The 23,878-nt window shown below is 58.0% G+C and overlaps 2 protein-coding genes across 2 annotated transcripts; one reads left to right on the top strand and one right to left on the bottom strand.

Annotated features, from left to right (window-relative positions):
- The first annotated feature begins 36 nt into the window (after positions 1 to 36).
- On the top strand, positions 37 to 23,878 carry Bop1 (BOP1 ribosomal biogenesis factor). The gene is made up of 16 exons (XM_020171000.2): positions 37 to 192; positions 1,751 to 1,936; positions 9,375 to 9,455; positions 20,916 to 21,070; positions 21,143 to 21,260; positions 21,342 to 21,443; positions 21,512 to 21,724; positions 21,804 to 21,965; positions 22,036 to 22,116; positions 22,187 to 22,256; positions 22,339 to 22,471; positions 22,550 to 22,730; positions 22,810 to 23,098; positions 23,186 to 23,270; positions 23,347 to 23,454; positions 23,529 to 23,878. Exons 1-16 carry the CDS (start codon positions 94 to 96, stop codon positions 23,680 to 23,682), a joined length of 2,217 nt encoding a protein of 738 aa, XP_020026589.1. The 5' UTR covers positions 37 to 93; the 3' UTR covers positions 23,683 to 23,878.
- On the bottom strand, positions 17,391 to 19,404 carry Scx (scleraxis bHLH transcription factor). The gene is made up of 2 exons (XM_020171001.2): positions 18,775 to 19,404; positions 17,391 to 17,831 (listed from the first exon to the last, which is right to left on the bottom strand). Exons 1-2 carry the CDS (start codon positions 19,348 to 19,350, stop codon positions 17,793 to 17,795), a joined length of 615 nt encoding a protein of 204 aa, XP_020026590.2. The 5' UTR covers positions 19,351 to 19,404; the 3' UTR covers positions 17,391 to 17,792.

Below are 23,878 nucleotides of genomic sequence, written 5' to 3'. Positions count from 1 at the left end.
AATCGGGGCCTGGCGGGAGGGGCCGGGCCGCAGGCGCACGCGGCTCACTCGCTGCCGGAAGCGGCCGTCAGTCTTGAGCCGGCGCCGTGCAGCATGGCGGGGACGCGGGGTGCGGGGCACACGGCGGCGGGAGCCCGATCTGGGAAGCGGCGTCCGGAATCTGAGTCTGAGAATGAATCGCAGCCTGAGGAGGTGACTACAGGATGGCGGGGAGTGTCCAGCCGAAGCCCGGGCGTGCACGTGGTGATCGGCGGGGCTGGAGAAGCAGGGGGAGGCTAGGGAGGCCAGGCCGCCTGTCGCCAAGCTCGTGCGACGCCGCGCTGCGTCAGGCGTTCTGCGGGTCGCCTTGAGCCCGGGGAAACTCTGTGTTGTCGGGGATGTCATTGTGGGGCCTGCGGTGGGGTACAGCCTACGACGAGGGGCAATTCTGTGGCTTGAACAGCGCTAGGGAAGGAAAACACAGGAAGGTGTGAGCCTTCTGACATCTCTGAGCCTTCCAATTGTGTGTCTTATCCTAGAAAGGGACTGACCTTGCACACTCAGTAAGCACTCACCCCGTTTATACAGCTTGTGTTTAGCGCATTGTGAAATAAAGGGGGACATGAGAATATGGAAGGCTGAGTGGAACATTAGTTGTAGTGGAGTCAGTGGCACTCCCTTGCTGCTCAGCTGGCTGGGCTTGGTTGTGGAGCCTCATTAAATCTGGTTGGTCGGACGTAGGCACAGTAGTGCCTCTCACAGCTGGATCTTCCAAACTGTCCCTTTGTTTTGTGAAATGTACCCAAGCTCTCCACTGCCCGCTTTTGGACCCTGAGCCAGTGCCCTAACATTTTGCACCAATTTTGCATTCTATTATAATGGTATAGCTAGCTGAATATCAGAGATAGGTCAGGAGTGAGTAAATATGAGAATCACTTCTTTGGTAACTCAGCTGAGTGCTGTGAAATAGTTGGTAACACAGGCCATCAATTAGGTAAAACTTATAAGCTGCTACAAAAACAGTGAAATCAAGAATTCTGCACCATAAAAAAAAGAAAAAAAGATTCCAGACTCAGACGCTTCTTGGGAGCGTTCATTTCTTGTTTCACTTTTAAGAAGCTAATGACTGTTGCTACCCACAGTGCGTCATGTCTTACAGAGTTAGACATGAAACGGTCTCCAGTCTGCAGGGTTCTGCTCAGAAAAGGCCGTGTTCCTCCTCCGAGAAGAATGCAAACGGACTTAGCTTGCTATAAGTAAAGTTCACATCTTTCCATTACTCTTGGTTTTCCAAGTTACCCATCACAGTTGGTTCCAGTCTCTTTGGGCAAGGAGGCTTCTACCTCAGGTAGTAGGAGCCCACAGAGATTCTGGTCCTCTATGGGCTCCAGCTTTGTTGTCCTTGGATAGTGCTTTTCCAGCTCTGGGAGTCTTGAGTGACAGAGTAGGACGTGGAATTTGTCAGGAGAGGATTGTTGGGTTTGGTGATGAAGCAGGAACTGAGCTCTGAAAAGGGATTGTGTTCTTGTAAGGCCCCTCTCTCACGAGACACGCTTGATATGCCTATTCTGAGGGCAGGTAGCCATGCTGTCAGAGGAGGAGAAAGATGAGCAAGTCTCAGTTTGGTCCAGTGGTTTCGACGGAGGTGGAGGCTCATGACCACAGGCCAGCTGCACTAAAGCACCTGGTCAGCTGTTCCCTGTGTGATCTGTGTGGTGCCTACTGGGCTAGCCTCTGGGGTGGCAGTTATCAACACTATGTTTCTTTGCAGCCCCCTCTCTTCTTCAACCCTGCTCCCAGCCACCAAGATGGTAGTGATTCCAGCCTCTCTGACAGTGAGGAGAGTGTGTTCTCAGGCCTGGAAGATTCCGGTAGTGACAGTAGTGATGACAACAGTGAAGGCGAGGATGGAACCAGCCACAGTGCGGTGGAGCAGACCTCCCGGGAGCAGGTGCAGGTGGGTGAGTGAGGAGCCCCCAGGGGCTCTCCCCATGGATGAGGGTGGCCAGGGAGAGGAAGTACCTGCTGGACTATGAGCACTCTAAGGGCTGTACTGCCTTTTCCATGGTTTCTTCGTGAGTCCCAATCCTGGTTACTCCTTCACTGTACTTGGGGGCACATTTGGACTCTAGGGCACTGGTTTTCAATTCCAGTTGTCTGTGTCATTCCTAAGAACTATGAAATCACATGCCAGGACCTTCCCCCACTCTGGCAATTTTCAGGCCACCTCTCTGTGGTAGTCAGACTCCTAGCCATGTTATAGGCTGGATTTCCCGAGAGTCTAAACCAGAGATGCCACTGCCTGGAGGTGCTGACAGGACATGACTGTGAGGGAGCTCACTGAGCAGTGTGGGCAGGAGCTGCTGGAGTCCAGCCCAGCTACTCCATGACCCTTACAGCCACAGTGGCCCACAGGTTGATGTAGTAATGGGGAAGGGTGCACCCTACTCTTGCCTTGAGAAAAATGGGGGAAAAACTTAGTTCAACTAAAATACAAAAATTGATATTTAAACATAAGTGTTCTGGAAGCTAATTTATAATGGTTTATAATGCAGTGGGCCTGGTGTTCTGGAAGTCTTGATCTTGTCTTGATCTGCCATGAGGGAAACCAAGAAATCAGGGCTAGTTTGTGTTGGTCACATTGGGTTGATTTTTTTCCCTAGGCAGAAAAGATTTAAAATCCAGTTTAAATTTTCTATTCATTCACTCATACTATAATTATAACATTGCTGTGCTTAGAGAGGAAACAAAGTGTTAACTACATTGACTAAGATTTGTAAAATTATGAGCAACTGTCTTTTCCTTTTTAAGTTTTTTTTTTTTTTTTGGCAACACTGGGGTTTAAACTCAGGGACTCACGCTTGCTAGTCAGGTGCTCTTACCATTTGAGCCACTCTGCCAGCCCTCCTTTGTTGTTTTTAAAGTTGCAAAAATAGACCTTTGAAAAAGATTTGGATATTGCTTGCATCAGTAGTATTAGTGAAGTATGAAAGTTCCCCTTTGGTGCCCTTGCTTTGAATTAATATGCACAATTAATAGTTTAGTTTACATCTTTCTGGGCCTTCCCCCCCCATTTTAAAATTAAGGATCCATACATTTAAATAGCTGAAGTTTTACTTTTAAGAAGGTCTTTGAAATGACTTGTACAAGTACTTCAGGTACAGGAGGATGTCTGCTGGAGTCTGGTGAGAGGCATGTCTTTTCTTGGGCCTGGGTGTCTGTTGCGCCCTGGAGCTCTGGTTCTAGTAAGGATGCAGGGCTCTAAGACTGGCTCTTTGCTTAGGTTCCTGTGACTGGACATTACTTGGTCTGCTTTGTTTAAGGCAGTCTCCACCTGCCTGGAAGGGTGGCCCTGCCTCTCTGCTTTACGGGTGCCACCTGCAGCTGTGGACTGAAAGCAAGTGGTAGCTGCCTTGCATGGCTCTGAGTTGCCAGGTTCAGAGGCTATGAGGATCTAGTGGAGGGGGGCAGTCCTCAATTCTGCTCCTAACCCTGGGGCTCCTGCCCAATTGCCTGACCTGCCCACGTAGGTGCTTATGTCTGAGGGGTATACTCAGGTTCTGCTGAACTATTTTTGGAATTGTGATCTTTGTTACTAGGTTTGAACTGAAGAAGTTGAGGTGCTGTCCATGCCTCAGTGGCAGTCTTTCTCATTTCCCCCTCTTACCCTTCCACAAAAGTCATCTAAATACCTCCCCTGGCTGAGCTGTCCCTTCCCTTCCTCTCGCCTTGATCCTTTCCTGGTGGTGTGAGTCCTTTTCCTTCACTCAGCCCTATAGCTGGAGGCTCAGCCTGCAGGCCAACACTGTCTCCTGGACGCTCTGGCTTCTCATGGGCCTCATGAAGTGTCCTGGTGCCCCTGTAGAAGCTGTCCTGATTTGCATTGGTGCCTTCTATCAGGCTGTCTGCTGTCCCTAAAGATGCGCAAGCCTGTGACCTTCCTACCACATTGGGACGGGGTTCTGCTGGATCCAGACCCTCTTGGCGGTCTGCCAGCTCACCTTTACTCACCTAGCAGCATGTTGCCATATGTCACAATGTCTGCCTTAGACGATTCCTACTGGGTGTGGGTTCTCAACCCGAGAATCCCTTCCATTGAGCGACTTCTAGAATCCATGTTCCCCTGCCCCAAGAGTGTGGGACTCCATGCCAAAGTGACTCAGAGCCTTTGCCAAGTGTCTCAGCTTTTTAATGGAAACCCAGGATCCTGTGGTGCCTGGCTATAGCCACATCTACCTGTGCGGTCTTGTGAACCGCCTGTGTCTTAGGTGAGCCTCTATAAGTGAGCCGTGTCTGCCAGGAACCCACTACAGAATGAGGTGATTTCCTTCTCTTCTGTGCTTTCCCCTGAAACTCGATTGCTGTCCTATCCCAGAAGCATGTCTTTTTTTTTTTTTTTTTTGATGGAATTGGGGTTTGAACACAGGGATTTGTGCTTGGAAAGCAGGTGCTATGCCTCGAGTACATTTTGCTCTGGTTGTTTTAGAGATGGGGTCTTATGAACTATTTGCCCAGGCTGGCCTTGAACTACAACCCTCCCAATCTCAGGCTTCCAAATAGCTTGTAGGCATGATCCACCAGTGCCCAGCTTTAGAAATGCCTCTCACCTTTTTCTTTGATCAAACCCACTGCATTTGCCTGGGGTGAGTGTCCTTGCATGGACCATGCTTTGGATCAGGGAAACTAAGCTCAGCCTTGAGCCCTTTACTGTCTGTTTGTATCAGTTATTACTTGCAGCAGGTTCTGTCTGTGCATGGAGCTTAATGCCATTTCTGGCAGGAGGGTCCCTCTGGATTCTCAGGAGTTGGCGGGTGGGAGCTGCCAGGAGTTGATTCCGTGGCCATGTAAGTCCTGGACTTGGCTGAGTTGTTTCTATGGGTTCCAGGGTGGGGGCGGCAGGCATTGGTGCTGTCTGGTAGAACGTTGTGTGGGAACTGCAGCTCAGTGGGAGCTGGAGAGGGGACACCCAGGGATTCCACCTCAGGCAGGAAGAGCCTGTGCGTGTGTCACAGAGCCAAACTTGGGGTCTGGCACCTGGGCTGGAGGGTTGCCTTGCCCCTGCTGGGCCTCTCATCCTTAGCTTCTCTCTCAGACTGCCTGTGCTAACTTCTCAGCCTTTGGGGTGGCAACAGCTGTTCTTCTACCCACCAGCACTGTATAGTATCAGCTACTGCATGGAGGCCAGAATTCAGGCAGGGCACAATCAGATCTTCACTTTTCTGCTCCATGGTGTTACCTTGAGGGACCGGGATGAATGTTCCACAAGGTTCTGATACATTCTTCCCTGGGAAGATGGTCACTATGTCCCTATTCTGTGCTCTAGAGCTTGGCTGGTCTTGGTGAGAGCAGACAGAGCTCCAAGTGAGTGATCCAACACAATGGTAGAGCTGCATGGCCTGCATACCCTGTGCCCAAAGTAGGTGGTGTCAGTGTGACTGCCTCCCTGTGGTGGTGAAGCCCAAATTTTCCCCTTGGTAGAAGGAACAAGAAGATTCACAGCCTTTAAAATGGCCGTTGTCACATTCCCAATGTACAAGTACTTTTCTCCTAGACCCCTTAGAACTTTGTGCCACACAGTGTCAGCTCTGGGCCAGCCCCAGGCTCACCTCAGTCAGGCCCAGTGCGAGTTGGGGTCCTCAGGCTCCTCCACACAGCTGCACACAGAACCTCTTTGTTCAAGGTGAGATTGCAAGGCAGTTACTTGTTCCTGATGTTGGTGAGATCACCCAGGTGCACATAGCTAGCTGGCTGCTTATGTGGGTTGGTGTCCATTCCTGGGAATGACTGGGTCGCCCATGGGTCCCTTCAGAGTTATTTTCCTTTTCCCTGAGAAACAAAAATTTTTCATTTTGTGTTGTCTCTGGCTACTTTAGTCCTTGATGATGTGTTCTCTTTAAATCCATACCTGGCTGTGTGCTGGTAGCTCATGCCTGTAATGCAAGCTACTCAGAAGGCAGATCAGGAGGATGAAGATTGGAAACCAAATAGACCCTACCTTGAAAATACCCAACACAAAAAAAGGGCTGGCAGAGTGGCTCAAGTGGTAGAGAGCCTGCCTTGCAAGAATGAGGCCCTGAGTTCAATCCACAGTACCACAAAACAAAAACACAAATAAAGCCTATTACCTGGGTTTCCTAGGTAGCAGTTTTACACTTTTTCCTGTCAGATGACCCATGCACACAGGGTTCATCCTTCTCTCTCTCCGGCTCTTTGGCTGATGTAGGCATTGTCTGGGGAGCCTCTTACTGCTCAGTGTAGGGGCCTGTGGTGTGGCATTGGGTTATTTAGTCTCCTTTATGCATAGAATTTCTGTGTTATCAATAGCACTCCAGATCTGATCTTTGCCCTGAAGTATCAGCAATACATGTATGAGCCTGGCTGTGCCTCACAGTGACCTTGGTGTACTGGCGCCTGCTTCTGTCTGTCTTCTAAGACCTGGACACAATGGGGAAGGCATGCTTGGAGTGAAGTTCTAGCTCAGCCAACCCTGGCCTGCCTCCTGAAGGAGATGGAGGGCCCTAGTCCTGTGCCTTGCTTGTGGTGGCAGTGGGGCATGGCCAGGTGGAGCTGATGTTGGGTGGGGGAGAACCTGTCACAGTTGGAAGAAGAAACTTGTTCCTCTGGATGCTATTCTAGGCTTTCAGAGCTCCTTGGATCCCTCTCTTTGGTCCTTAACAGTACATTCTAGCCCTGGGTTGGCAAAATGTGCCTTTCCCTCTGAGGCCTATTGGCCATGCAGGGTCCAAGGATAGGAACTGTTTCCCTCAGGCTCTTTCCTGGGCACCCTGAGCTCCATCAGAACTTTGTGGGTGCCTGCTCTTGGCCTACTGCTCCATTACTGTTTACTGGTGTCCCACAGGCTCATGTCTCTGCTAGGGTGTGCACACTATACTGCCTCTGAGGACTCTGGGCTTTGCATCACCTTGCCCCTCATCTGGCCTATTGTGGTTTTACGCTGTACACTGCTCCAGCGCAGGCATGCCTGGATGGGATTGCTGGCCTGAGACCTTAGTCCCCTCAACTAGGGCACGTACCCACAATCTTACACCCCTTTGTGCTGCCCTCAAAACTGGCTGGGACCCTTGGAGTTAGATCTTGTGTGTGTCTCCAGGCAGGGGTGACCCTGACCTCAGGGGCTCTGGAGCTCTGTAGTCTGCTTGCTGCATGGGTCTGAGCAGACCCTGCTACCTTCTTTCTGCACTGGAGAGCAAGGGGTGTAGTCATCCAGACTGCTGAGGGCCCTGTCCCAGGTAAGACAGTGCTGTAGCATGTCATGTGCCTACTTTTTGTTATTTGTTTGTTTGTTTGTTTTTGTTTTCAGTACTGGGGTTTGAATGCAAGCCCTATAACTTGAGCCACTCCACCAGCCCTGGGCTGGCTTTGAACTGAGATCCTTCTGATCTTTGCCTCCTGAGTAGCTAGGATTATAGACCTGTGCCACTGGTGCCCCGCTTGGGTTTTTTCCTTCATTTTTAAATAATAATTTAAAAAAATGGTGTTTTGTCTCTAGAATCTGAGTGAGTAAGCTGGGTACAGTGGCACAGGCCTGCAGTCTCAATACTTAGGAGTCAGAGACTAGAATATTGTGAGTTTAAGGCTAGTGTGGGCTACAGAGTGAGACCCTGTCTCAAAAAAAAAACAAAACAAAACATTTTAAGGGCTGAGGTTTTTTTAGGTCTGCTAATTCCCAGAGCCACTCCTATCCAGAGTCAGGACCCCTCCCAGTTTGGGGAGCTGGGCCCAGGGTCTGCGTTTATCATCAGTGCTGCCCTCTGGTGGGTATCCCCTGCGCTGCAGCCATCTGTTCTTGGTGAGGATGTTACTCCTTGGAACCCTGAATGCTGGGAAGGATACATGGGTAGGGAAATGTAAAAGCCGCCACTGAGGAACCTTGTCAAGAGCCTGATGGGACATTAGCCCCCTGGGCCACCCGGTGGGGGGTGGTGAGAAGTTAGAGGTTCAGTCTGAGGCCACAGCTGTGGTCACATGTCTTGGAAGCACTGGCTTACTGGAGGGGTCTGTCAGGCCTGGGCAGGGCAGGTGTGCTTGCCAGTTGCTGCTGCTGGTGTGGGGGCTGCCCTGAGCAACTGAGCCCTGCTTTGAGCCTGTCTGCAGGTGGGGCTGGGGAGAGGGTCCTGGCTGAGGAAGGAGCCTGTAGCTCACCACCCTGTAGCTCACCACCCTGTGCACCTGCCCTCCCCCACCGAGCTGGGCTGACCCAATTTCAATGGGTAGTAGGGGAGCTGGAGGCAGGGGAGATGTGGAAACTAAATACTGCCTTATTTCTTGCCTGGAGAAAAACTTAGTTTCTCATTCCTCTTCATATTGAGGGAAAAAACAGGCGAGAGGAAGAGTGGGCCTTTGGCTCCTGCCCGGGCAGGAGGGAGTAAGGCTCCGGGCGGAGGCGCCCGCGCACTGGGGTTCCTGCTTCAAGCACTTTACTGCCCCCTGGGGTGAGAGGTAGGCCTGTTTTCCCCATCAGTCCTGGTTCCGCCAGTAAACCCGATCCGGTCAGAGCATCCGCCTCCCCCGGCAGGGAGAATCTGTTTTCCAGGCTGGGGTGTGAGTCCTCAGTGGCGCCCACTCTGACCCAGTGGACAGGGTCAGCCTGGGGTCATTGCTGTGGTGGTGGGGAGTGTGCCTAGTTTCCGGTGACAGCCATGCCAGGGCTCTAGGCATCCTGTAGGTTCAGAGCATCTCTAGGCCCTTGTCTAGCATGGCTGACTGGGGTGCTAGGCACTGGCCAGGCTCCCCGGGCGTGGCTGGCTGTGGCCCGTGACAGAGGCCCACAGCATGTACCACCTGCATCTACCCTGCGCATTCCCCAGTGGCGGTACCACCCCTCACTGTCCCCTCCCTTGTCCTTAACCCCAGATCCATGTCCTCTGCTGGATCTGGGCCCAGCGGAGCCGGTTCTAGAGCCACTGGACCAGAGACCCCGCCAGCTGGTTTTGCCGTTAATGGTGTGGGGGCAGTGGGAGTAGAGGCCTGCGCTCTCAGCTGGACTTGGCTGCCAACTTCTTTGGGTGGCCTTCTCCTTTCCAGCCTGGCATCAGGTGTCAGCCCATCTTTGGTCTGTCACAGGGCAGAGGCTGGTCCAGTCCTGGAGTGAGAAGCCCAGGGCAGGGCCTGTGGTGCTTGGTATTGCAGATGAGCCTCCAGAGGCTCAGGCTGCTGGGGCGACCTCTGTCCTATGCTGAAGCCTGGGCAGAGTGGAGCTGCTCAGAGCTCGGGGTGGCGGGTGTCCTGTGTGGGCTGCGGATCTAGGCTTCAGTGTTAGAGAAGCCAGTCTTCCCAAGCCCTCCACCAGGGTAAGGGTTGGGCTGTGTACTGGATCTGCACAACGTTAAAGGGAATCCTGGGTTACTGAACTAACTCTCCCCCTCTCTCTGCAGGCTGACATCCCTTGCCAGAGGACGGAGGTGGCCAGTGCACTGAGTGGGGATGAGTATGCAGAAGACAGCTCTGATGAGGAGGTGGGGCTTGTTTTCCCACTGTGCTGGGTGGGAGGTCTGGTCTAGTGGTGCCTTAAGCTGCCTAGAGTAGGGGCTGGCCCTGGGGTCAGGGCTGCCCTGGGAAGTGTGGGGCTCCCTGCAGGTGGGCTGTGCTGCCCTGGGCAGAGGGAGCCAGGGCCTCGTGAGCATGCTGGCTCAGGCTCCGCCCCCATCTGGAAGAATGATTTTTGGGGTCTGAGCCACATGACCGCAGGAACACATGTCTGTTGACACCCAGTAGAAAGGGAGGCTAGATGTGGCTCCTGTGGACCGGCATCCGTGGTCCTGTACTCCTTGGGGACTGTGTTCCTGTCTCCGTGGGCACAAGGGGTTAGAGTGTCTTCCTTCACACCAGCAGTCTGTTGGGACTCGGGTGGGATGGCAGGCCCAGATGTGGTGTGAGCAGACCCAGGCTCCCTATCTATGGGGCTGCCATAGGAGCAGCTGTTGGGTAGCAGCGTCTCATTTGCCTCAGGTGGGACTTGGGCATCCCCTGTCATCCTGATTGCTCTGCTCCTTCCCTTCTCTGATGTCCCCAGAGGGACTGATGTGGCTGGGCTGGCTTCTGATTCAGTTCCCGAGCACTTGGGAGGGACAGGCAACTAGGGTTGTTTCAGGGATTTACAGTGTGGAGAGGAAAGTGTCATGCTGGACTAGGGCCAGATGGATCCTCCTGGGAGTGAGGCATCTAGAGGCCATGGTGGTCTGTGTCCAGGAGGCCAAGGCCGGGAGTGGCTGCAGGCTCTGAGGAACTCTGAACACAGGGGCAGTGGAGCTGGCAGCTGGCAGCCATCCCCTCATCCTCCTGGGTGAGGGCTGGTCCCAGGGCAAGGCAGGGGCTGTTGTGAGCCTCTTCAGACCCAGGGGGCTTTGGTGTGGGGCCTACAGGGTCAGTCCTCCTCCCCTCAAGAGCCCTTTTTGCCTGCCTATCAGGGGCTGTCCCGAGAGCCTGGGGGAGACACGCGCCCCCCCTCCCCTGCTGGGCTTCCTCCCCACCTTCAAGCTCTCTTGGCAGTGTCTGCAGGAGGCTTGGCCGCCAGCCCGATCCAGTCTCTGCTGCGCGTTCAGAGAACAGAGACAAAACAAAATAAATTGGTTTCCTGGCCGGAGCAGCGGGCGCACTGGCGAGGGGGGCCGCACAGCGCGGCTCCCTGCCTGTCTCCCCTCCCCCTAGGGGCTCTGGCTGTCGGCAGTCACATCCTGTCGGCTACTTTTTTATATCTGGTATTTTGGGAAATCGGTGATGATTGTAAATGGAGTGCAGGGGTTGGGGGAAGGGCCTTTCAGAGTTGGTCAGGGCCTTAGATCAGCCCTGCCAGACCCTGCCTGCCCACAGGGAAGTGTGCCTCAACCCTCCTGTCTAGGTCCCCATGAGAGGGAGGGTCGGACGGCCCCGCTGCACTGTAAGGAAGCACTGGTGTGGGGGCTGCTTCCTTCCTCCTGTGATGACTGTCCCATGTGTCAGGCTGAGTGACAGCCCCAGAGCAGAGATGCCCGCCTGCCAGAGCTTCTGCCAGCACAACCGGCCAGTGGCTGGAGGGGGCGGCAGAGCTCAGCTTTCAGGAGCCAGGCCAGGCTTGGACGGATGCATCCCTTCTTGAAGAGTCTATGCGTGGGGCCTGAGGCTGCATCTGGCTCCTGTCCCCAGAGCAAAGTGGCTACAGAGGAGGTGACAATCCAGGGAGGGAGTGGGGCATGGCCTTCAGTACCTGGCTGAGGACCAGGCCAGTGGGAGGAGAGCCTAGCCCACTTCAAGCTGCCTGCTGCACTTCTACCTAAGAGGCCTGGGGGTACATGCGTGGGGTCCCTCCCAAGCCCAGGCATTACCTTTCCATGACTGTGCCCTAATTGGTTGGCACCTATGAGGACCGCAAGCTTCTGTTGGGGACAGCCTCTGCCAAGACCTCCTGTGGATGGTCCTTTCTGGCAGTGTCCTTGGTGGGGTCCAGTGATGGCAGGACCCAGAATTCTCCTTGGCTGGCCAGAAGTACCCGGCAGAACTGGCTGGGTGGGCCATGCCATATCACGAGGCCCTAGAGGGCTCTGGGAGGGTCTTTATGGGTCCGCCCCCCCCCCCCGCCCTCCTAGCAGAAAGACCACAGTGGCAGCTGAGAGGGATGACAACCATGCAGTGTGGGGAGGCCTGCCTGGCCATCTGCTGCTGGGGGGCGGAAGTGTCACTTTTTACACCTCTCCACCTCTTCCCTGCCCTGTCCCTGGGTCTGCATCCAGGGCCTAGGCTGGGAACACAGGGGTTTCAGGGCTTTCTGCTGACATCTGCCAGGGCTATGCTTTGGGGACACCCACACCCCTGGGGACACTGACTTTCTTAAATCAAGCAGCTCTTTACTGGAGCGCTGGTTTCTGATTGTGTTCACTTGGCCGGCCTCTTCATTCCCTTTCTCCAGATCAGAGTCAGGCAGCCCCGCGTGGGCTGAGTGTGGTGGGGGTGGAGCCCCCTGGATGAGTTGTTGGACCTGGCGGGGGTCCTGGCTGCCGTGGAGTAGAGGGAGCCCCTGAGGAGCCGCAGTGCTGCGGCTGCCCCACCCCCACATGGCCACCTCACCCCCTCCCCACTGCACCCGGGCTTCATAGACGTGATCTCATCCAGCCGCTGAGACCCCCGGGAGGTGGGCTGGGGTAGAGGGGCGGGTGAATGGCTGATGCTGCTCCTCTTCTCCGTCAAGCAACAGGGAGAAACTGAGGCCAGGCTAGGCTTGGTGAGGCAGAGGAGCAACCTACCTGCCATGCCCCGTGCCTTCCTAGCAAGACTGCAGCCCTGTTTGTCTAGGGAGCATGGTCAGAGTGAGTAGTTCAGAGCAGCCTTGAACTCTGGTCTGGAGAGGTTGGGAGGACCTGCCCTCCTTGTTAGTCCCCTTCCAGCCCCTGTGGGCACTGGGCCTGGGACTGTCCCCCACAAGACCTGGCAGGGCTAGGTCTGGAGCGGGGGTCCAGTTTCATGGCACCCCCTGCCCTGCCTGGGCTGTAACTCGGACCACTCAGGGATGCAGCCCCGCATGTCTGCATCCAGAACCTGTGATCCCCTCTGCTCTCTCGCCAAACACCGTTAATGGCTTCTCCTAGCTACTGAACCAGCAGCTGCCTCCAGTGCTGGCGGCCTCCTGCTCCTCCAGGGCCACCGCCCCCACCCGCCCCATGCACTCACTCTCACTCCGTGCTTGCTTGCTTGCGTTGCTGCTGGCAGGGGAGCCTGTGGGCTCAGGTTTCCAGCGAGTATGCGGAGAGGCCCTCCTGCTCTGTTTGTGGAAGGCACCCGGGCCTGCAGGCTACCCTGGCGACTATCCACCCCAGGCCAGCCTCTATGCCTGCCTCCAAATGGGGCCACTGGCAGGACTCAGGTCAACCCTTTGGCTCTGGCCCCATTCTGCTGGTGTGCCCAGACTAAGCTTGCCAGGCAGGGGCACCAACTCACACTGCTGACCTCACCAGGGGCTACAGGGCACAGTGGTCTTGTGTGGCTGTGGCCACTGTGTACTCCTTGACTAGGGAGACCCCCAGCACCATCCTTCACCCTTGCCTCGTGGTACCTCGGAGCCACTTTGCACCTGAGCACTTTAGCTGGCAGAGAGGATCACCCTAGGAGGGTTGGATTGGGGTCAGTGATGAGGGGCATGCAGGAAACCAGCTGCCCTTCATAGGGGCACTGAGTTCTCAGCAGCCTACCAGCAGTGACTAGCAGGCAAAGATGGGTTTCTTCAGAGCCATGTCCTCCCTCTTGCTGGGACATGTGGGTGGTAGAGGTCCTGCCTGCTGCTGTGCCCACTTGGGCCAATTTCCTTGGTGGCAGGTATAGGAGGGGGCCAGAGGAGGGGTTTACCCTGGGGCTGGGGAGAAGAGAGGCCTGTGGGGTGGAGCAGGGCAGCATTGAGAGGGTGAGAGATGCTGGCTATAGTGAAGTGCTGGGAGCACAGGATGGCCGTTTGATGAGGTTGGCCACAGAGGGCCAGGGCTGCCACAGATGGGAGCTCCATGTATATGGGCGGTGCTCGGGGGTGAGGAAAATTCTCCAGAATGGGATTTTGGAGGTGCCTGGAGTTGGGGGCTGGCAAGGGGGCTTAGCATGTATGAAGCTCTGGACCCCCCTCCCAACTGAAGTGGCAGCTGTGTCTGAATAGTAGGGGTCAAAACAGGCCTTTTGACTTCAACTCATGGAGATGTAGGGCAGCCTGAGCCCATGTCCCCATCCCAGCACTGCTGCAGAAGCAGCTGGGTACCCTGCACAGAAACATCCATTAGACCCTGGCTAACCCCAAGAGAGAGCCAGGCATGCCAGGCTGGGCAGCCTCCAGGCAAGGGGTGTCCTTTCTCTACCCTGGAGACCCCATGTGGAGTGACTGACCCCCCTACCCCCTAGATGTGGAGGTGCTGGCAGCAGACCACACAGTGGGCCCAGCCCCTCCAGGACAAACCAGCAGGTGATGGGAGGAAAGTGAAGTCTTGGTGAAGACTAGGGGCAGTCTGACGAAGAGATGGGAGGTGGCTGCTTCCTGGCCCCCAACCCTTGCTGGGTCCCTTGGCTGGTTGGGACTTGGGGCAACCAAATGAAGAGGCAGCCTCCCTCTGGCATGGACTCCAAGGGTTAGCATCCTTTCTGGAAACTTCAGTGGGGTCAGTTCGACAGGTGAACCCAGGGCAGCAGTGGGCCATGAGCACTTTGACAGAGATAAGACACCCCAGGAGGGGAGGCGGCGGCACAGGAAGGCCATGAGTTCTGAGACAGGAGGGCGTTTGGTGTCGGGGGAGCTGAGCAACACTGAACACTGCCCGCATTGTAATCGGAGAGGGGCCGGGGAAGAGAGAGACTGAGCAAGGCGGCTGACCCCACGCTCCCGGGGGACAGGTGGGAGAGGCGGAACGAGGAGAGAGTGAAGGATTCCAGAGGTGGGCCGGCTTCCTCTCTTGCAGACAGACACGGGAGGGAGGTGGGCAGCGGGCCAGCCCTGTACCTGCAGTTCCAATCTGTGGTCCTGACAGCTGCAGCCACTTTGGGGAGGGGGAGGGGAGGGGACTCATCGAAAGCGGAAAAGTCCCAGCCGACACATCAGCTCACTGCTGCTGTGTCCGGTGCAGTTTGGGCGGGGGGGATCCCCTGCCCAGCCTGATCCCACAGCCTTGCCTTTTGGGCTGGGTGGCCCCCCAGGAGAGTATGGGTCTTGGGTCAGCCTGCCCTTGCTCAGCCAGCCTGGCCTGGGGTCTCAGTGCGGGGCCTGACCTGGAGGGGTCACATGTGTTTCCTGGCAGCCTGCAGGTGCTGAGCAGGGCGGGGGCGGCTGGCCTGGGGCGCAGGCGGCCTGGTGATGAATCATGGAGCCGCCAGCCGCTTGTTCCCCAGGCAGGGGACAGGGAGCTGACAGCTGAGGCTGAGCCGAGTGTTTCCAGCCCAACGTAGCTCGCAGGGGCAGCTGCTGGCCCAGGGTGTGGGCCAGGGGGCCCCCCTTCCTTCCCAGCTGCCTCTGTGGGGCACATGCAGAGGGAGCCCTGGGTCTTTGTCCCACAACTCCTCAGCTTGGTGGAGGGTGAGGCCGGGCACTGGGAAGGAAGCCAAGGGCTGAGGTGGGCTAGGAGCACCTGCCACCCCTTGGCTGTTGGCTAGCCATGTAGACTCACGTGGGGCCACGGGCTGGGGCGGCCCACACCACCCCCAGTCTGGTTTGAATCTGGAGCAGTGGAGGGTGACGGAGTGTTCCTCCTGCCCCTCCCCTCCTCCTGCTGGCTGTCGGGCCAGGCTCTCGGCCGCTGCTACCGGTGCAGCTTGGGGAGCGGCTGGGCTGGCTGCCCAGGCCTGAGGCTGGCCAAGCTGCAGCCGCGTCAGAGTCAGGCCCTGCAGTAGAGGCCTTGGCTGGGCGCGTGCCGCACCCTGATCATCTGGGTCCCTGGGGAGCCTTCTAGCCCTGCAACCTCTGTTTCTGTCCCTGTCTGTCCCCTTTCATGTGGCCCCATTTGACACCCCAAAGCCCAACTCTGGTGGTCGCTGGCCTGCTCAGTCTTGCTCAGGCCCCAGTGCCTGCTTCTGGGCATCCCTGACCTCTTCATACTCTGCCCCGTCCTCCCAGCGTTCCCTCTCCTTCTGCACTGGGCTCCAGGCCATGTGGCATCCAGTGCTGCTGGCCACCAAACCCCATCATTCTAGTACCTATCCAGCCCCATAGTCCCCACCTGTGGCCCCTGCTAAAGTTTTCAGCCTCTGCACACTGAGGGGGTCCCTCCCTGCATTCTTTGGTTTGCTTTTAATGTTCTCTGCAGTTCAAGTTCCTCTGGTTTATTCCTGACACTGGCCAGGCCATTCTGACCACTGGGGTGGGTGTCCACAAGTTACCTGTCCTGGGTTTTGTGTGGAAGATTTGCATCCCTATCTGGACACAGATCTGGAAATATGAGGCCTGTGGGTGAGGGGCAGGAGACTCAATGATGCTTCTCAAGGAAGGACACCTTCTGTCCAGTGGAGAGAGCCCAGCTCAGGGACCTAGGATGGAGGCTGCTGCCTTCATGCCCAGGGCAGACCCCTCCCTGCCAGGTCGCACCCCTGGGCCCTGCCTAGCATCTGTCACAGTGACTTTGCTGCCTGGGAGGTGCCGGGAAGGGTGCTGTGGAGAACACACTGGAGGGGGTAAGGGGGCCTCCTCAGCCCAAGCCACACCCCCAGGTCCTCTGCAGTGAGTGCCTCTGCAGTGAGTGCGTGTGCCCTCTCCCCCTCCCTCTGGCCAGCTGTGGTCTCTTGCAGGATTAAGGGGAGGAAATTTGGGGTTGGGTTTCTCTCTGAACGAAACCTGCCGCTGCGACTTTCTATCCTGTTATATTTCTATCAGATTGGACACAGCACACACACCCCCCCCCCCTTAATGGCTCTGGCTTTGAGAATTTCCTCCAAAATTACACCACTGCTTCCTGTGCTTTGGTTCCCTGGAGCCCATCCTTGCAGAGGAGGGGCAACTCTGTCCCTGCCCTGTGAGGATGCCCACATAGTTCTCAGCACCTGGTCTGTCCCCTGCTCCGGCCTGGGGGGACATCAGTTCCTGTACTGAGGAATATGAGGGCTGGGTGTTCAAGGAGGGGCCTAGGGCCTGCCAGCCGCCTGCCACCTGGTGCCCTCAGCCATTCCCTACCCACCTCCTTGCTAGAAGTCAGGCTGCTAGCCTCCTGGGTCAGTGGGGGAGGTGGTCCACACAGCCATTTGGCCTTTTTTCTCTACTGTGCCCACAGAGCTCTGTGCCACTGAACTAATTGTCACCTACAGGATTTTAATGGTCAGCCAGATGTGCATGTGCCTGATGGGGTCCTAATCGAGCTCAGGGTCTGGTGGGATGTTTGAGGGAATTGAGTGGGATGAGTGGTAGACAGCCAGGACTCCTTCCATTGTGCAGCTGGGGGCAGGGTGAGATGTGGCCTCTTGTTACAGTTCATAGAGGCGGGGCAATGGGGTGGCCCTGGCAGGCAATGGGCCCCACAGCTCTCTGGGGCCCAGGTGGGCACTGATAGGGGTACTCACGTGGCTACCACCCAGGTACTGTCCTCAGGCCCGTCCAGTCCTGGGGTCCTACATTGCTGGGCAGCACCCTTGCCCAGTCTTGTATCTGCTTACTGGAGCTCTGCTGCTGGGGGCTGCCTGTCTACAACTGGGGCTTAAGGCTGAGCACAGTGCAAGGCCCCACCTGTGCCTTCCTCACTGTGCAGTGGCCTCAGGGGGAATGAGACTGTTTGGTTGCCTCCTGCTCCCTCCTTACTTTCCCACTTTCTCACCACACAGCACCTCTCACCCTCTCCCCTCTCTTGTCCCTTCAGTCCCCACCCCACAGGTCCCCAGAAAGAGGCTGTTGGGTGATCTAGGCCTCCCTCTCCTGGATCTGCCTCCCTCTAGCTCTGAAAAGGAGGTGCCTTCTCAGAATTAGGCGTCCTAGCCCAGGGCAGATGGGGCTCCAAGGATGGAAGTACAGGCTCAGATGAGGGCGGGCATGGTGAGTTTGGATCCTTCCAGAGGACAGTCTGCCTCTGTATTTGGGAGATACTGTTTCATTTTTAATTATACAAAACTTCCAGACTTTATATTATATCAGAGATGCAAGACGCCAACACTTGGCCCAGGTAGGGAGCCAGCATGGAAAGTTCCAGTGGGCCTGGGTAAGTGCTGGGTTACTCAGTCAAATCACCGTCCATCTGTCTGTCCATTGGCTCTGCTCATAGCCTGGGCAGTTCTGGCCTGGTGAGCTTGCTCTTGAGGGACCTGTGCCCAGATTAGGTCCAAGGTGAGGCTCTCCGTGGGTCCCCAGCGGCATCCACCTCCCACTGCTGTGGACCAGCCTCCTAATTTCGAATTGCTGTCTTTCTGTCTCGGTCTTTGCTCTGCAGAGGGGAAGGGGGGTGGTGTCAGGGCCTAGGCAGAGACCCAGCGTCACCCAGAGCTGGCCCAGCCTCCCTGGCTTCCTGCTGGGTGCTATCTCAGGTGGCCGGTGCTGGGGCATTCCCCTTCCAGGCTCCTGGCTCCCCCTGTGCATTTTGGGGAGGGGAGTACACTGTTGTGCAGTCGAAACTGTAAAATTAAATTTCCCAGATGTTCAGGCCCCAGGAGCTCGCGCGTGCTGTCTGGAGAGGAAATGGGGATTGGGAAAAGCCGTTGTATTTTCTCCCTGCTCACCCTGCTTTTCCGGTGCCACCAAACACGGCCCGAGCTGTAAATCATGGCTGGCCTGCGTCTCCCACAGCCTAACCCTCTCCCAGCACATCTCCCGGCAGGCCAGGAGAGGGACAGCAGGTGCCCCATAAGTCTTGGAGTGAAGGTGGACTGCAAGAGCTGAGGTGAGGTGGCACATGGACTCCAGGGGTTTCCTCTTTGCTTCACCGCCACCCCCAGTGGCACAGGGGTAGGTGGGTGGCTTGAACCAGCCTCTTGCTTTCTAAACTCAACCTCTTTCATTTTTCAACTTGCCAGGGTTGGAGCGGCCCTCCTGTAGCTTGGTGCTGCCCTGCCTTTCCCCAGGCCCCTGCTCCTGGGTGGCCCCTTCTAGCCATCCTTACTTCTTGTCCCCACGTTGGCAGGTCTCAGTGGCCCAATCTAGTAGGAGGCAGTGTCCTATGGGGTCGTGGAAAAGGCCCAAAGAGAAGGCCCACCTTGCCCTCCCACGGGGCGGCATCCTTCTGTCCCCCCCTCCCTAGGGCCCAGCTTGGGTGGCAGGTGTCCCTGTCTGTGCCCTGCTAGGGAGTACTGCCCCGCTCCTGGCCCTCTGCCGGGCAGGTGCGGGTTGAAGGGTGAGTTTGGGGGCCCCTTTGGCGCCCCGGCCCCGCTCACCAACTTTCTCTGGTTGCTGAGGCAGAAGGTGCAGATCTGTTTGGGTTGGGCGTTCTCGCCGTCTCGGGCAGGCGGCGGCGGCGGCGGCGGCGGCGGGGGACTACCCGTGCGCGTGGCGTGGAAGAAGGCGGGCCCCGAGTGGCACGGCTGCCCGTCCCCGCAGGCCTCGCCCACCAGCAGCACGTTGCCCAGGTGCGAGATGTAGCTGGAGGCCAGGCGCAGCGTCTCGATCTTGGAGAGCTTGCGGTCGGCCGGCTCGGTGGGGATGAGCGTGCGCAGCGCCGTAAAGGCCGTGTTCACGCTGTTGGTGCGGTCCCGCTCGCGCGCGTTCGCTGTGTGCCGCTGCCGGGGCTCGCGGCCCGGCCGTCCCCCGGGCCCCTGCCCGCCGCCCCCGGCCCGCCGGCCTCCCGCCCGTCGCCGGGCGCCCTGGAGGCCGCAGCGCGCCGAGTGCACGCGGCAGGGTTTCTCGTCCGAGCCCGAGCTCTCGCTGCCGCGGTCCTCGTCTTCCGACAGCGGGCTCACCTCGGGGTACAGGTAGCGGCCCGGCGGCGCCGAGCGCAGCATGGCGAAGGACATGGACCGGGGCAGGGGGCGCGGCGTCAGCTCCGCCGCGCGCCGCTCATGCCGCCTCCTGCGGCCGCCGCGAGCCTCGCGGGCCGCCGGGCCGGGACAGGCGCGAGTCTCGGCTGCGCCCCGCGGTGGCGGCTGCCGGGCGCCGCGCGCACACGTGCGTCCGGGCTGGAGCGGGACCACGAGCTGCGCCTTTATAGCGGCCGGCCCCTCCCCCGCGCCGCCGCCGCCGCCGCCGCCTCCCAGCCCGGCCCCCGAGGAGCTGGAGCTGGGCCGGCGCGCCTCTGCCTTCTCGTGGCCGCGCGTAGGGAGTCCCGGAGCATCTTTGTGGCTCGGGGATGCAGGGCGAGTAGGAGCCCCCGGTGGTACTGGAGCTCCGGGACCGTAGCGCCTGCCCCTCCCCCTCACCGGGACGGAGCGCAGGCCTTCTCCCCCTTGGCTTGCTGAAGTTCGCCCAGCTGCCCGGCCGCGCCCTGTCTGTCTCCCTCCCATGTGCACTTGGGCCTTCCTGTGCCAGGCTGTGTGCACGGCGCACCCAAGGGGAGTGTGGAGGGGCTGGAAGTCAGCCCCAGCTGCAACCCAAAGGTTTGTGGGGCTGGATAGCTTGTCTGCCCTGCACCTGCCTCTCCAGGTCAGGCACCAGCTGTGCCTTCTGCCAGAGCTTTCTCTCCGGTTCCACCTCCTTCCTTCTTCCTGGCTTAAGGAAACTGCTCCTGTCCCTATGCCGTGCGCTCCATGGGCCTCTTCATTAAGGCTAGGGCACAATACTTGGGTAAGACCAGTCCCTCAGCAGGGTGGCTGAAATTTGGGGTGACTGCATAGACACGGAGGATGCTGGACAGCCCCTCCAGGGAGAGAAGGAAGATCATGCTCCACTAGGGGCACCTGGGATTGGGAACAAGGGGTCCTGGCCTGCTGCAGAGGGATTCAAGCTGTGCTGGTGCTGCCCAACCCCTCCTCCCCTGTGGCTACTGTTGCAGGAAGCAGCCGCCTGGGCAGCAGTCCCCAGGCTGGGAGGAGTGAGGGTGGTGGCTGGCAGGGGCCGAAACCAGGAATGTGTGTCCAGGAATGTCTGCTCTGCCCACTGAGGGGGAGGGGGAGGATCAGTGGAGCCTGGGAGGGAAGGCTCTTGGCCACCTGAGGGGCAGAATGCAGCAGCTTCTCTCTGGAATGGGTGGGATGGGGGTCTTCCCCTAGGCCCTGCCTTGAAGTTACCCACTTCTGTCCAAGGCCCCTGCCAGGGGAGGGAGCCCATGGGCGATGAGGTCATCCCTGTCTGTGGCTGCCCAGAGCCCTGGCCAAGGAATCCGATGAGGGGGGAGGCCAGGGTTGGCATCACTTCAGTGGAAAATGTGAAGGTAAAGCTCAGGCGCCTCGGGGCCCAGGGTGGGGGTGGGGGGCAGTGCCGGCCGGACTGCCACGTCAGACCCCAGGACCAGAGCAAGGGCACATGTTAGGTCAGCTGACCCCTGGTACTCCATCCTTGTCCTTCCTCTCCTCTGTGCCTACTGGATGGCTTGAGGGGACGGGGCACTGAGGGGACAGGTGCTGATGTGGTGGTCATGCTGTAGGACATCCGGAATACTGTGGGCAATGTGCCCCTGGCATGGTACGATGACTTCCCGCACGTGGGCTACGACCTGGACGGTAAGCGCATCTACAAGCCCCTGCGGACCCGGGATGAGCTGGACCAGTTTCTGGACAAGATGGATGACCCAGACTTCTGGTGAGTTTACCCTCAGGGTGAGGCCTAGGGGTCAAAAGATTGGGAGTGTGGCTTTGACTGGCTGTCTCCCAGGCGCACTGTGCAGGACCGGATGACAGGGCGTGACCTGCGGCTAACTGATGAGCAGGTAGCCCTTGTGCGGCGGCTGCAGAGCGGCCAGTTTGGGGACGGGAACTTCGACCCATATGAGGTAGGTAGCAGTAGATAGCACTAGTTGGCCCTGGGGATAAGAGGTCTGGGCAGGGCCTCAGCGTAGTGCCTGTCTCCCCAGCCAGCCGTGGACTTCTTCAGTGGGGACCTCATGATCCACCCAGTGACCAGTCGCCCAGCTGACAAGCGCAGCTTCATCCCGTCCCTCGTGGAAAAGGAGAAGGTGGGAACTGACCCTTGTCCCCCAGGGCAATGCCCCGTGCTACTCCCTGACCTGGGTTGTGTGTGCAGGTGTCTCGCATGGTGCACGCCATCAAGATGGGCTGGATCCAACCTCGTCGGCCCCAAGATCCCACCCCCAACTTCTATGACCTGTGGGCCCAGGAGGACCCCAACGCCGTGCTGGGGCGTCACAAGATGCACGTGCCTGCACCCAAGCTGGCTCTGCCTGGCCACGAGGAGTCCTACAACCCGCCTCCTGAGTACCTGCCTAGCGAGGAGGAGGTGGGCCCTGTACCTGGGCAGGTCTGGGTCCCAGCTGTGTTTCCTGTTCCCCTGCTCACCTGTCTCCCCATCTCCCCAGCGCTTGGCATGGGCGCAGCAGGAGCCGGGCGAGAGGAAGCTCAGTTTCCTGCCGCGGAAGTACCCAAGCCTACGGGCTGTGCCTGCATACAGCCGCTTCATCCAAGAGCGCTTTGAGCGCTGCCTCGATTTATACCTGTGCCCGCGGCAGCGCAAGATGAGGGTATGTGGGGCGGCACGCCTGGGGACAATGGGGAAGGGGTTAAGAGTAAGCACGTGCTCTCCTGCCCCAGGTAAATGTGGACCCTGAAGACCTCATCCCTACACTGCCTCGGCCACGGGACCTACAGCCTTTCCCTGTGTGCCAGGCTCTGGTGAGTGGGGAGCCACTTGGGGGGGGACAAGCACCTTTGGGTCCGTCTCCTCACTGCTTCTCCTCTACAGGTCTACAAGGGCCACAGCGATCTTGTCCGCTGCCTCAGTGTCTCCCCAGGTGGCCAGTGGCTCGCTTCAGGTGGGCCCAAGGCTGGGGGGCAGCCCTGAGCTGGGGCCAGGTGGGAGGACCAGGTGCTGAGGGCCTTCTCTGCTGCATCCAGGCTCAGATGACGGCTCGTTGCGGCTCTGGGAGGTGCCCACTGCCCGCTGTATGAGGACTGTGCCTGTGGGGGGCGTGGTGAGAAGTGTTGCCTGGAACCCCAACCCTACCATCTGCTTGGTGGCTGTAGCCATGTAAGTGTGTGGCCTGAGGTAAGAGTGGCCAGTGGGGCCGGGACACTGCTCAGGGTTATGTCTGACTCTGGCTCGTAGGGAGGACTCAGTGCTATTGCTGAACCCAGGTCTGGGTGATCGGCTGTTGCTGGGCAGCACAGACCAGCTGCTGGATGCCTTCACCCCGCCTGAAGAGCCAGCCCTACTGCCAGCCCGCTGGCTGGAGGCCTTGGAGGAAGAGCGCCAGTGGGGTCTGCGACTGCGTATCTGCCATAGCAAGGTGTGTAGAGGGGCAGAGGACCATGGAGGCAGAGAGTGTGACTTTGCTCAGCCAATCAGCCAGCATTGCTCTCCTGCAGCCTGTGACACAGGTAACTTGGCACGGACGAGGGGACTACTTGGCTGTGGTGCTGGCCAGCCCAGGCCACACTCAGGTGCTGATCCACCAGCTGAGCCGGCGTCGCAGCCAGAGCCCATTCCGTCGCAGCCATGGACTGGTACAGTGCGTGGCTTTCCATCCCACCCGGCCCTTCCTGCTGGTGGCCTCTCAGCGCAGTGTCCGCATTTACCACCTGCTGCGCCAGGAGCTCACCAAGAAGCTAATGCCCAACTGCAAGTGGGTGTCCAGCCTGGCTGTGCATCCTGCAGGTGAGGGTGGGAGTGTGCACCCCACAGGTGGCAGGGGAAGTGTACACCACAGGTATGGTAAGGGCTCCTGTCTTCCTCTGGCCGTAGGCGACAATGTCATCTGTGGCAGCTATGACAGCAAACTGGTGTGGTTTGATCTGGATCTTTCCACTAAGCCATACAAAGTGCTGAGGTAAGTGGTGGAGGGGGTGGCTAGCAGGGCTCCTCCCTCCAGCCCTGAGCCCACAGTAAATGCAGCCCTCCCCTAGGCACCACAAGAAGGCCCTGCGGGCTGTGGCCTTCCACCCCCGATACCCACTGTTTGCATCCGGCTCTGATGACGGCAGTGTCATTGTCTGCCATGGCATGGTGTACAAGTGAGTGCCAACCCCTGCCTGCTCTCCCCACGGGGTCAGTGCCCTGCTGTATGCTGAGCCCCTCTCCTCCACAGTGACCTGCTGCAGAATCCACTGCTGGTGCCAGTCAAGGTGCTCAAAGGGCACGTGTTGACCCGAGACCTGGGCGTCCTGGACGTGGCCTTCCACCCCACACAGCCTTGGCTCTTCTCCTCTGGAGCAGATGGCACCATCCGCCTCTTCACCTAGTCTGCTGCCCCGTCTTCAGTAAAGACGTTCCTCCCTGCTGCTCCCACTTGAATGGGGCTCCTGACAGCTGCCCTGCCATAGTGCCAGGCCTTTGTCTCATTGAGTTTTCCAAGATGGGGGTGGGGGTGATCTGACACCCGAGGCCAGGCACCCTCCTGGTGTAAGCCAAAAACAAAGGCTTTATCTTTGTACCCTG

The sequence above is a fragment of the Castor canadensis genome, chromosome 3, assembly GCF_047511655.1.
Source record: "Castor canadensis chromosome 3, mCasCan1.hap1v2, whole genome shotgun sequence".
Lineage (NCBI taxonomy): Eukaryota > Metazoa > Chordata > Mammalia > Rodentia > Castoridae > Castor > Castor canadensis.
Note: the sequence above shows the minus strand (reverse complement) of the source record. Positions and strands in the feature narration are given on the sequence as shown.

Bases quoted from the DNA above. Each gene is read 5' to 3' on its own strand.
- Bop1 (XM_020171000.2), top strand. From the start codon at position 94: ATGGCGGGGACGCGGGGTGCGGGGCACACGGCGGCGGGAGCCCGATCT. The intron at 21,966-22,035 runs GTATGTGGGGCG...CTCCTGCCCCAG, and splicing joins CGCGGCAGCGCAAGATGAGG to GTAAATGTGGACCCTGAAGA. The intron at 23,271-23,346 runs GTAAGTGGTGGA...GCCCTCCCCTAG, and splicing joins AAGCCATACAAAGTGCTGAG to GCACCACAAGAAGGCCCTGC.
- Scx (XM_020171001.2), bottom strand. From the start codon at position 19,350: ATGTCCTTCGCCATGCTGCGCTCGGCGCCGCCGGGCCGCTACCTGTAC. The intron at 17,832-18,774 runs GTGAGCGGGGCC...TCCCCTCTGCAG, and splicing joins TCAGCAACCAGAGAAAGTTG to AGCAAAGACCGAGACAGAAA.